We start from the raw sequence: 13,686 nt of genomic DNA on the forward strand, positions 1-13,686 counted from the left end.
CTGGAGCCGGAGCCGTTTTTAACGAAAAATACGGCTCCGGCTCCACCAAAAATGTTGCTACTCCCGGCTCCGGCTCCGAAACGCTGATTTATATACATCAACAAGGTTATCCCTTTTGTAGATTAAAATTATTAGTGAAACGATTGGACAGTCACTACTAGTTTGAAACCAACTAAGCAACATCCAGTAAAAATACCCAAAGTTTTTGAGCCAACAAATAAGATAATGTGGTTCCAATATAATTAATCATATGTACTAAAAATAAAATCCTACCTCAAAAAGTCCTCCTTCTGTGGATTAGATCCTGTCGTGTTCATAAAACCCTAGATACATTTCACTTTGATAATTACAAATTTCGAGAAAGCTTTTTTTCTCTCTAACATTACTTACTAAATATAGAAATAATTATATGTAATTTCTTTGTAATTTCAATTTTAAATGGAGCTTTAGATTTTCAATTACTTATACCTAAACAATATTATAATAATAAAAATTAATAATATAAAGTGTTAAAAAATAATTTGATGTAATACCAGTAAATGCTTACCAGGCACAGGGGCTGCTATTCAGCCAAATAATTCCAATTGAAATTGCCGCGAAATTTAATATTTTATTGGAGTAAAGTTTGAGTATAACTTGTTTTGGGTTTTGGAAAGTTAAGGAAGGTATACTGCGAATAGAAATCTACCCGCTCTAAAACATTTATTACAGACAGAAAGACACTGACAATTATAGAGTAGATTAACTCCTAAAAGATTAAAGATCAGTTTAGAGTAAACCAGTGCAGTACATACTAAAATATTCTTAATCAAAAAAGAACAATAATTTTCAAATGTAAGGAATAGATTTTGAAAGAAAATATTATTTCAACATGATTAGTTTTTATAAAAACAGATGCCTTTTTTAAATAAAAAAAAAGATTACTGCACTTTCGTTTACAGACATACAAACCCCATAGAATGTTTTAAAGTTATTTTCAGTAACTTGAAAGCTAAAAATAATAAGAAATTCAAAGAAAAAAAGAAAAAGATATACAAAATTTCATTTAGATAGACACATTTGTACCTATACATCCTACTACTTAGGCAGAAATTAAAAAAAAAACGATATGCCTTTTTCAAAAGGCATAATATAAAGACTAAATAGATGCACACGCTTTTACAATAGCGGCGCTGCTAGAAACTAAAAATATTAGCCATATATTTTTGTATTGATTTTTTAAGGATTTTGCTTTAATATACCTAGATAATACGTTACTAATAAGGAACCTAAAAATACATTATTATTATTGTATTCTCTAAAATTAGCGCGATAGTTTTAAATATAACTAATTTTATTTTACTTAGAAATTAAGTTAAACCTATTCCAATTAAAAGGTTATATGTCACAATAAAAAAAATTTAAAAGGAATAAAAGTCTATGGTTAGTTCAATCAGTTTTGTTAGTCAGTTAGGATCTCGCTAACCACTGAACCTATCAAGAAAACCCTTTAATGAAAGCTTCTCGTAGATCACTGGATGGTTTTATGCTATTTAAATTTTATACTTAAGATGGTTTCAGAATATTTTAATATCCTTCCTCCACTAGATGCTAGGGGCGTAGTCACTAGTTTCTGCTTGAGTACATGTAAGTACAAACTACTCACATGCTTGAGTACATGTAAGTACAAACTACAAACAGACGTACAAATTTTCTGGAGGGACAGACGTACGGACACGCATTCAAGCTTGCCAAAAACTGCGCACACAAAGAATTAAAGAATCTAAATTTACCTTTAAAAGTTTGTCAACTGAAGCTTCCACCTTCATTTTGAGGACATTAATAGCCATAAACCTTTCCACCCCAGTCCATAGATCTCGCGGTATGTAAGACTAAAATAACAGGGAATTTAAGGGATAAAGCAATGGGTAATAAATTAGAGGTACTGCACTAACGGTGGATAATTAACAAAATTACAATAAATGTAAATTAAAATTAAGGCTTTAAAAGTCTGGGACTGCTAGTTGAACAAACCAATCAAGGTTTAATAACAGCGTTGCGGAGCCGTTTGATTTTAGTGCGGATCCGCCACCGACCTAAAATCAAGAAAAAACTTCCAAAAAAACTTTTTTTCCCACGTCTATTTTTGACTTTTGAAGTTTTTACAAGTTAAATTTTTGATAAAATTGGACTTGAAAAACTTAATAGGGGCATTTGCACATGACAAAACAAAGTTACCAAATTATAATTTATAAAAAATCTCTTTATTTATCTAGTCCGGAGCCGGAGCCGTTTTTTAACGAAAATTACGGCTCCGGCTCCAGCAAAATATAGCGGCTCCACGGCTCCCGGCTCCGGAACACTGTTTAATAATATACTCAAACGAATGAGATAATTTTAAACTTTGGGTACAAGTATAGTTTACAGTCGAATGTCCCTTTCCTCCCTACTAAAACAAGGACAGTTCAAAAGCAGGGAGGAGAGATATTTTATCTGAAGAAAACTTTGAGTTTATAAAATTTTCATTTTTATTGTTTTTTTTTTGTATTATCCTCTTAGAAATATTTTTTTTCAATTATTCCGACCGAACTATGAACTCTGGCCGCGGCGCTCGGTCCCCTAGCCTGCCTAGCCGCAGCGCTTCGCCCCTTTGCCTGCCTAAAAAACATTTCTAAGAGGATAACGCCGTTTTTTATTACATGTTATTGTCATGGATCATAAATGATAAGACAATGGCTGATAAATTGATGCACATTCCCAATGATGATACACAAAATTACCCCTACTGTAGATTACAATGAATAGTTGAAATGTTTGGACACTCAACCTATTGCACTAACCTATCAAAATTCAATAAAAGTCTCCAAAGTTGTTAAGCCAACGAATAAGAAAATGTTATTATAAAACTTTCGGGTCTAGTGTATCAAATAGCCCAATGTCCCTTCCTCCCTGTGTTAGTGTACAATAAATTTTTCATTATACCAAAAAAATAAAATACTATACCTTTATATTTGATGAAATCTCTTTTTTGTCAATTTTATTGTCAGTTATGTCTATCGCCATATTTCTGTTCATTAAAAAGTTTTAAAATTTTAAAATACAATATTATTGGAAATTTGATAAATTCAATAAAAAACAGAAACTAAAATAAAATATTTAAGGAACTATGTAAAAGTTCCTATATTTTTAACTACCTATCTAAATATCCTCTTAATAAAACTAGCGGCTGCATTCCTAACTTCTAAGTGTTCCATGGAAACGAAAATACAGAGATTAAAATAAAAAGACATAAAAGAAACCAAAGACATTATTCGAAATTTTTAACAACAAAAAAAACATAAAGGTTAACTATATTAGTCCAGGCTTCATCCAAACCCCCCTTTTTTATATAAATTGAAATAAATGTGATGTAGTTTCATCTATGCAGAGACCATGCGGGGCTACCCAGTACCCAATAATCTAACCTGTCCTATATTAATAAACAAACAAACGAAAAACTACCCCCATCCATATTTTATTTATTTTAAAAATAACGGGATAGGGTTTGAGTGCTCAACAGAAACTTTAGGGTTAACAGTCAAATATTTTTACTTAATTATATTGTTTTTAAAAAAGCTTTCCTAGCGACTAGATCCATAATATTGCTCTGAGCCTCTATATCCTTCTTGTCCTTGCTACCTCCGGATACACGCAGTCCAGATATTCCTTTACCACTCTTCTCACTATTAAAAATACAGGATTATATTATAAGTTAAGCATTGTACTGTAAGAATTTTAATTTAAAGGATTGGGGATCAGTATTTGCTACCTCCGGATACACGCAGTCCTGATATTCCTTTACAATTATTCTCACTAAAAAAAACTTCAAATGGTGGCATTTATAAATTCTCAACAAACAATTCCATATATTTTCCTTTTTCTACTTTTTTCCCTATAGATAAGTCACCCAACCTGTAATACTTAGCTTTAGTAAATCTAGGAAAGGAGGATACATTGGACAGTATATTACAATAGTCTCCAAAGTTTTAAGAACACATCCTTTATTAGTTGAAAATATAATATAACTTTTATTAATTGGGTGGTACAATCAAGCACTAAAGATTAGGCAAGCTCAGGAACATGATCTACATAATTCTCACTTAAAATCTATCTATAAAAGTCAATAGTTTTTTTTATATTTCTTTACTTTTTACAAATAACCAAAATAATAAAGATAAAATCACTTGCATTAATGTTAAGATGCTACTGCAAAGAAATACAACAACATTTGTTGGTGTAAGTTACGCAGCTTTTCTATAATTTGGCTAAATATAATCTGTAACTAGACATTACTTAACTTTAATCATTTACTAATTTACTAACAAGGATAACAACATCCATAAACGCGAAAGTTTGGTATGACAAACGAACATTCACACTCGAGAGTGTCAGAACTAAATAAACAGAATGTAAATGTATAAGTCTAAATAAAATTGTAAGTAAAATTGTTGCAAAACTGCCTCAATACAGAATTTCTGTATTAGAAATTACTGTGCTTTTAAAATTAAGTTTAATAAGCTATTAAATTGTTGTTGCTTTGCTACTTATTTTCCTTGTTGTGTTGTATTTAGTTGTTGCATATCTTAAACAATAACTACATCTAACTTTAACAGGAATAAAGGAACAGAAAAATATACATTCAATTTTCCCAAATATTTCATACCAAGAAAAACTATTTTGTCTCAAAGCTTTCGACCAGGGAAAAGATGCAGAAAAGCAATAAAATTTGTCTAAATGAATATCAACAGAATAGAGAGTAAACAAATTTGGTATTTAGAAAAACGAGAAGATTAATCTTTTTTAAATTGACCTATACCTTAGTTGCCTGATTTTTCTGCAGTGATTTCAATTGGATTCAAGTAATAATTATAGAGGTTAGCTATGTGAACAATATTTTGTACATTATTTAAATTTCTAATTTGTAAATTTAAGTTTATCCCACATATTTTAAACATACTTTTATGTTGGCATATTTTTCTTTGTATGTATAGTAACGTTTACGATTAGAATGTAAAATAACATTTAAGTTCTGATGGTTATTACTTTCCTTTCTAGGATCGCCGCAGGTGTGGAGGAACCCAAGGGGATTATGGATATGCCAAAAGAATGACAGCTCGTGATTGTAAAACTTTGGGTACCAGAATAACTTACAGTCCAATGCCCCCTCCTTAACTGAAGGGGTTAGGCAAACGTTTTTCTAAGAGTTAAAAAGGATTTGGTGTTTTTGTCGAATTTTTTTTTTACTTGTGAACAAAATATTGATCACTAAATGTAATATATGTAATTAAGCAAATATTAAAATGCTTCTTACATTCTTTAGATGCAATTTTTGCATATATTTTGTGGGTTGTACATTAAATTCCGCATATTTATCACATTATAGACGTCCCAACTCTGAAGCCCCTCTTTTTATACCCCTAATTTTGTATTCCACTTAAACCTTTGAAACCCCTCATTTTACCCCCTTAAAATAAAAAGCTTTGACGTCCCTGTATCACATTCTCAAACCATTAGTACTGCATATTATTATATAGATACTCTTATTTAATGTATCACTTTATAAAAGCATCAATTCTGTATATTATTACTAGCGGCTACGCTTAAGAGGCCTCTAGGGGGAGGGGGGAAAGTCAATATCCCCCAAAATAGTTATAAACCTTCCCAGGGCCTAAAAGAAGCAACACTGTAATGGAGAACCATATTGGTTCAGCGGTTAGTGAGATCCTTGGTACACACATACAGACACACATAGATTCTGTTACTTTTATAAAAAAAAGTTAGCTACTATTATTTAATCGCTATTGTAAATTAATATAATAATATGCGGAAAAGAATGCACATCTATACATGTATTTGTACTTAAAACAAGGGATCTTAAGGGACAAGACAATTGACAATAAAACACCCTCTGAATGATTATAAACAAAATTAACCAGTGTGTAGGTTTAAATAATTCATTGCTTAAGGGAAAGCAGTAAATATGAAGCAATCAAAAGGATTATAATAAATATGAGAAAACAATCAATATTTTTTTATATGCTTGAGAATACTTGTTTTGTATACGGGGACGTCCAAGAGGGGGGGGGGAGTAAAGGGGTGATAACCCCCCCTCCCATTTTTAAATTTCTATTTCCCCCAAAATAGAATAAGCTTCCTTTCCTTTATGATGTAAAGATTACCCCTGAATTTGGGGGTGCTAGACACCCCCAAAATTTTTCATTTCCCTTCCACCAAATAAAAAAGCTTGGACGTCCTTAATTGTATAGCCGCTGCACAACTGAAATAAAATTACCTTTGTCGACGGGAGTATAATTTTCCACTCTCCAAGTCTTTCCGAATTTGTATATACAGATACCTATAACAAAATAACATTTTAAATCCTAAAGCAGTAAGCTTTTTTTGTAAGTAGCTTAAGATTTTGATAATTATTAAACTGATTGAGTTCTCCATGTCATGGAAGCTTCTTACAGGTCCCTAGATGGTATTAGGCAAATTAATTCTTATAACTAAGATAGGTTTTAGGCTATTTTTCTTCTTTTCTTACTCCTTCGAATACATAGCTCATAGATGCTAGGAGCGCAGCAGCTGGTATATAATAAAGTAAACAAAACAATAAAAGGTAAACAAGATGGGAAGGATTAAAAAACGTAAATTCGCTAGGAGATTTTAATTAAAGCATTATTTTGAAGGGATAAGTATTTCTAAAATTAATCCAAAATCACTACACAACTTTTGGCACAGTCAAACGAACAGATTCAGGGGATCTAAGCAATATGGAACCAATATTAAAATTGGTATCATGAAAAAAAATTTATCTGAAGGAAATAAAACCAAGGTTAAACTTAAAGTCAGCAAAATTTTGCAACCCGGTGCTGGTTAGCTGCTGCCAGCGGCAACCAGCAAAATTCCAGGTAAATAATTTCCAGAGAGAAAATGATTCCTTGAAACCTGGCAAATGTTTCCATGAACCCATCTTTTTGAAATTCAAATCTTTTCATCTTTCTGACAACATAAGAGGATAAAAAAGAGAGATTATGGTGGAGAAAAAGGGGAGAAAAAATGATAAAAGGGGATAGATAGATGAATACAGGGAAGGAGGGGACATTGGGCACTATTACGCTAGTCCCCAAAGTTTTGGAATAGCATTTTCTGATTCGTTGGCTTAATAACTGTGGGGACTTTTCTCTAATTTTGATTTGTTGAATCATTATGTTCAACCACTAATTGTAATCTACAGAAGTGGTAATTTTGTGAATCATTATTGGGGATGTAATTGTACACCAATTTATCAGCTATTGTCTTATCCCTTTAGATCTCTGAGATAAATAAATGTGTTAGGAAATTTTAGAAGGGTACAGAAAAGATACACAAATAAAATTCTAATTAAAATATTTCTTACATTTGTCTTAATTTGAAATTATTTAACAAAAACAAAAAAGAATCAATTTATATTTATACTTTTATATGAAACTGTCGACTTAGTCATTAATACAATATAAAGCTTCCCTGATAAGCTTATATTGAGTAGATAAAACTTCTAATTTAGATTTTTAAAATTGCATCTAAAATTGATAGGTAAAATAAATAATTTTACTCAAATAAAATAGAATAAAACTATTTTTTTAGCATTCCTCATGTTGCTTTTTATTAAAGCAATGGAGAGAGGACCTAGGGGGAAGGGGATTTAGTTGAAGTGCTGAAAGTGGGGTTAATGTGATTTTGGTTAAGTAGGGAATAAAATTCCCCAGGATAAGAAGCAAAAACTGCTGGAGGGGGTGTTTTTAGGTAAGGGGGTATTTTTACATTGAGACGAAGTTTTTTTGCTTTTGCGAATTTTTTTTTATAAAAAACCTATTTGTCAGCAAGATTTGGATCTATAAAATTGTAATTGAATGATTTTGATATAGTTTTAGGCTATTTTCATAATTATTCCCTCAAAAACGAAGCCCAATGATATTAATTGGCGAAGTCTCTTAGTATTCATAATTTTTTTCTACAAACTACAATTCGAAATTTATGAAAATCTGATTTGGGAATAAAATAATAAGTGTATATTAAATTCAATTTGCCTACAAGTTTTAACGTCAGTTGTCATAGACTTTCCTTAATCTTTAAAATCATTTTATGTTGTTTTTATTAAACACTTTTGGGGTGGATGAATGGATTTGCTCTATATGTAAGTGAGGGAAATACAAATAAAATTATGAATAAAACATGGAATAATTAAATACCAGTCTTTCAATAAGTTTTTTTAAAATGTAATATTCATTTTTTAAAACTATTAATTAAAACTCAAAAACAATTGAATTTAAGAACTCCATAAAAAGCTTTGAAAATAAAAATTAATATAATTGATTTTCTACTTTCAAAAAAAAAAAGATTTGAGCAGGGTACAGAAAAAGTACATTAATCAAAATGTTTCTTTTTATGTTTATGACATTCAAATAATGAAATGAATATGTTATATTTGATTTCTTTTAAATATTTTCAAGTTTGTTAAATTTACTTGAAATAAAATAAATACTAATAAAAATATTTGAAGGGTCATACGATCTACTTCAATAAAAACATGTTAGAATATTAGTTTTCATTACAACTTAGGCCTTTCTGAAATGGTTAATATATGGGCAGTACCCTGTCCCGTTTTAGAAAAATTTTGTTAAAATTTTTGCCCCCAGCTATAATATGGTTGATTTATGCAAAATAATGACCCATGCAAAATATTTTTTCTGTAATGCAAAAATTGCGATGGTACAGGCACTGCAAATTTTTTTTAATTTGCAAAAAGACCTGTTTTTAAAGCTCTTGTACCATCTCAATTTTAAAGATTTTTAAAAAATTTCAATTCTAGTTTGTCAAAATAAACCTTAAATTTACCAAAAAAAATGGGGGCAGTCTCAATTCTAACATATGAAGGACAAAGGTGTAGCAAGTAATCTTTCAAAGTAAAAATTGCCAGATTTCATACACAAATAATAGGGTTAGGCCGGATTGGATGGATACAGATATCCGGCTGATCTATAATTCTGGATATCAAGTATTTAGGTTTTATTGGCACACTAGAATTAAAATTTCATAAAAATCTTTAAAATTGAGATGAAACAAAAGCTTTAAAAACGGTCTTTTTGCAGATTTTAAAAAGTTTGTACCATCTCAATTTTAAAGATTTTTACGAAATTTCAATTCTAGTGTGTCAATATAACCCTAAATACTTGATATCCAGAATTATGAATCAGCCGGATATCTGTATCTATCGATTCCAGCCCAACCCCATTATTTATGTATGAAATCTGGCAATTTTTACTTTGGAAAATTACTTGCTACACCTTCTTCCATTATATGTTAGAATTGAGACTGTCCCCATTTTTTTTGGTAAATTTCAGGTTTATATAGACACACTAGAATTGAAATTTTGTAAAAATCTTTAAAATTGAGATGGTACAAGAGCTTTAAAAACAGGTCTTTTTTGCAAATTTTAAAAACTTTGCAGTGCTTGTACCATCGCAATTTTTGCATTACAGAAAAAATATTTTGCATGGGTCAATATTTTGCATAAATCAACTATATTATGGCTGGGGGCAAAAATTTTAACAAAATTTTTCAAATCCGGGACAGGCTAATGGGCAGAGCACAAACATCTACTACTTGGGCAGAAAACCTCTAATGACTACATAAAACGACAGTAATTTTATTTATAATGCCTTAATCAAAAATAAATTTAAAATCTGATGAAAAATAGTAGATAGATAGATAGACACACTTACATTGGCAGACAAACATCCAATTACTGCATTTATAGCTTTGAGTCAAAATTTTAAAAATCTGATTAAAATCGGCTAAGATATGCTTAATATAGAAAAGTAGGATTGACAAACTGGTTTGAGACTAATATTCTAGAGGTCCTTGAAGCTACAAAAATGACGAGAAAACATTTAGGTATACAAAATTTGGAATGATATAAAAGGTTGGATTATACTTTTAAAGAGTAATTTTCAATTTTAACGTACCTATTGTTATTAAACTTTTGTATGCTATAATTTCTTTTAATCGTGTTAAATATCTTTTTACGTAAGTGTATATTTTATTTATTTAATGGCAATTTTCAAGGCTTGGCAGCCGCGCGTCAGCCGCGTAAGAGTGTCAGCTAAATCGTCATATTATAACATTAAAATTCATCTGTATATCTGAACCTGTTCCTAAACAGGCAATACAACATTACCAATTTTTTTTGTCAAACTAGCGGATTTAAATTTGAGGCTTATGCGCGGCTGCCGAGCCCTGTTTATTTGTCCATCTTATTTGTATGTACACATTTCCATTATTACAAATTTTCCATGTATGATAAAATAATAATTTTATTAATTAGTGTACATCTCAGAAATATACAAGTAGTTCTAGGAATATTCCTAACAATAATATCTTGAAAAAATGATTTGATTGGATTTTAGTAATAATTATAATGTTTGAAAATACTTTTTTATGTATTCTTTAAGTTGTCAAAAGTGACGTACGGGAGGGGGTAGCAATGTAAAGCTCCCCTACAATTAAATTAGGAAAGGCCAGTATTCCCCTTTTCATCTCCTCAAGACTCTTCACCCCCTTACCAAATATCTGTGCACGTCAAACAAGTATAACAGCATCCACTAATGGATTTATTATTACTTGGATCTTACACCAGATTATCATGTACTTTAATAAAGTCAATCTTGTATCTGGCTAAAATAACGACCCATCCCCTCCCCTCCTACAGGATGAACGGACTTACCGATAAATGATGTCAATGTTAGCAACCTAAATTGACATTTTTTCCCCTGTCCTAATATCAACGTTATTTCTTCATCCATTCATTCATTGGAAGCGAAGCAAAAATAATTTATATAGAAAATCAAACAGGTCTTTTAATTGTGGCATGACTGTCAGACATACTCAGATGCTCATTTGTACAGGAAATCTTTTTTTATTTATTTCAGCCTTCTATCTAAAAAATACACGTTTACCACATTTCGTTTCTTACTGACAGACAGACATACAGACGGTCTTTTAGCTTCGAAACAAAAAAAATTACCTAAATGCAACAGGATCCACTTGGCGCAGACTCAAAGTTCCACCACTCGACTTAGAACCAGGAATTTTAAACCTAGATAAAAAGAAAATAAAATAATTCTTATTTTTACCTTTCCTTTGACCATTTAGCAATTGTGTTTAGTTCATTTATAAAAGTTAGCCTTTAAATAAAGTGTTCTAAACTATATGAAGCTATTTATTCAAAAGGAATGGAAATATTCCTCAAAATGGCGTTTCATTAATTTTTTAAAATGAATAAAAAATATTTAAGCATTATTAATGTTATCTCCCAAACTAAAATTGTTTATTGCAAAATTTAATCTAAAATCTAAGATTGAACAAAATTATTAGTTGGTATTAAAAGGATTCTTGTTACAGATGAGATATTATACTTATTTTGTTAATTTTAATAGTTATTTCTTGCATCGTATTATAAACGGCCATCCGCGGATATAGAATGTACAATTATGAGATTAAAACTAGTTTTTCTAGCCCTAAGGTGCCGAAGGCACCGGCTAAAAAACTGGTATTAATCTTACGATTGTCCATTTTTATATTCGTAGAAAGCTGGATATAATACGATGCTAGACATAGTTTTTTCGTATGGATGAGAACCGGTTCCTATCCACCGGATTCGAATGAATACGAGAATAGTTATTTCTCGCATCGTATTATAAACGGCTTTCCGCGGATATAGAAAGTACAATTATGAGATTAAAACAAGTTTTTTTAGCCCCGAGGTGCCGGAGGCACCGGCTAAAAAACTGGTTTTAATCTTATGATCGTACATTTCTATATTCGTAGAAAGCTGGATGTAATACGATGCTAGACATAGTTTTTTCGTATGGATAAGAACCGGTTCCTATCCACCGGATTCGAATGAATACGAGAAAAACATTCACCTTATTCTTAAACTGGGTAATGGAACTCCGCTTTGTTGGGATTCATACAGACTTCCTACATTTGTACTTGGCAGCAACCATTTTGTTCCCTAAAAATATAACAAGGATAATAATTATAAGTTGGGGGTGTTTATGCTTAACAAGCACTTTCGAAGGAAAGCACTGAATAAAAAAACTTCCATTAGCTGCGCTTTCACAGATGTTTTCACCCTTGCTTGAAATTTAAATTGAGAATAATTAATTATCCTCCAATCTTTACTCTTCCTTTAACACAGGACAAGGATATAAATTCCATTTTTAGGTTGTTGGTTTCGAGCAATATTCATTTATCAGGCGTGACACATAAAAAGTAAACGTTAGGAAAGAAAGTCTTGGCTAATAAACGGGCATGATATGATGTACTGCCAGACTAAATGACAATAAAATGGGTTTCAAACTGATGGTTTTAGATTCTAGACTTTGGAAAATAAAAAAAAGGTCCAAAGAAACAAAAATAAAAATGTAATATTTCGATAGGTATACTTTTATACATTTACGTAGCTCCGGACAGCTGTCTACTAAAGAAGAACAATAAACTTATCTGCTGCTAAAATTTTTAGAATACTTGTATGTGTTTTAGCTAATGATAAGTTTCTAATTAAAAGGGAAATAAATTAGTGTGCTTTCACACCTGCTAAGGTTTCATAACTACAAGTGTAACATACTCGGAAATGCAAAATGACAAATCATAGTAAAGTAAAAAGAAAATTTAACTTTTATGTTTTTGTAACGATATTTTAAAAGGTTCTAGTCAGTGAGAAAGGAGACATTGGACTGTAAATTATACTTTATGAACACTATCTCTCATTCGTAAGTTTAAAAAATTTTATTGAGACATGATTGGCTGGTTCAAAATATATGTGTCCAAACTTTTTAACCAATAGTTTAAATCTATATAAGGGGTAATTTTGTTTATAATCATCAACAATATAATAATTGTATCGTCTATTGTCTTGTTTTTATCGTGGCTATTTATAATGTTCAAAACATTTTTTTTGTAGAAGTGATGAAACACAAATAGGTACAATTTTTATATTGTCATTTTCCCATGGAAATACATAACGGGATAAAGGGAGGAGGAAACTGGCCCCAATAATTATTAGAGCAGCTACTCGACAAATGGGACATTTACAAATCAATCTGTGCGTCCGGGCATATGACAGTCAACCAAAGATACTCAAAATCCTATATTGTAATAAACATTACTCAAATGTTATAACTGGTAATATTTACAATACCCGTCTAAAATATAACTTTCCTAAAATGTTATAAGATATATTTAATTAATCATTAACTTAACCCTATCATAATTTCCTATTTAGATTTTTCTCGCACCCTCCCATTGTAATAAAAAGGCACAGTTTTCTCTTTTAAAAAATATGTTAAAAACATTGTTTTAGGTATTTAACTTTTTTCCAGTTTATCTGAATATAGCGAATAAAAACTTCAAGTCTGATATAAATATTTATTCGTTTCAGTGTACAATCTTCATATATCAAAGTCAGGTCCTATTTTTAACAGTCGGGTTGATGATACACAAAATTACGATTCTTGTAAATTATAATTAATGGTTGAAACGTTTAGACACTTAACTTACTAAACCAAACAAACAAATTTCTAAGAAAGTCCCCAAAGTTGTTCAGCCAACGAAAAAGAAAACGTT

At 30.6% G+C, this 13,686-nt stretch overlaps 2 protein-coding genes across 3 annotated transcripts in view; one reads left to right on the plus strand and one right to left on the minus strand.

The window, feature by feature from the left end:
* Positions 1 to 13,686, plus strand: part of LOC145322650 (protein maelstrom homolog) — a 209,714-nt gene that overhangs the window by 92,810 nt on the left and 103,218 nt on the right. The gene's annotated exons all lie outside the window — the stretch shown is intronic.
* LOC145322648 (tyrosine-protein kinase JAK2-like) overlaps positions 1 to 13,686 on the minus strand; it is a 62,636-nt gene that overhangs the window by 37,349 nt on the left and 11,601 nt on the right. For both annotated transcript variants that reach the window (XR_013880779.1, XM_080164822.1), the window contains exons 4-10: positions 11,985 to 12,073; positions 11,084 to 11,155; positions 6,311 to 6,373; positions 3,600 to 3,701; positions 2,983 to 3,046; positions 1,773 to 1,871; positions 274 to 323 (exon numbers count right to left, since the gene is read on the minus strand). Coding sequence is in view for 1 of the 2 variants with exons in the window: in XM_080164822.1 (XP_080020948.1) it covers positions 274 to 323; positions 1,773 to 1,871; positions 2,983 to 3,046; positions 3,600 to 3,701; positions 6,311 to 6,373; positions 11,084 to 11,155; positions 11,985 to 12,073 (539 nt within the window). In the remaining variant the exon portion in view is untranslated. The remainder of the gene's footprint in view (positions 1 to 273; positions 324 to 1,772; positions 1,872 to 2,982; positions 3,047 to 3,599; positions 3,702 to 6,310; positions 6,374 to 11,083; positions 11,156 to 11,984; positions 12,074 to 13,686) is intronic.

Source organism: Acartia tonsa, chromosome 6, assembly GCF_053477335.1.
Source record: "Acartia tonsa isolate MP-2025a chromosome 6, ASM5347733v1, whole genome shotgun sequence".
Taxonomy (NCBI): Eukaryota; Metazoa; Arthropoda; class Copepoda; order Calanoida; family Acartiidae; genus Acartia; species Acartia tonsa.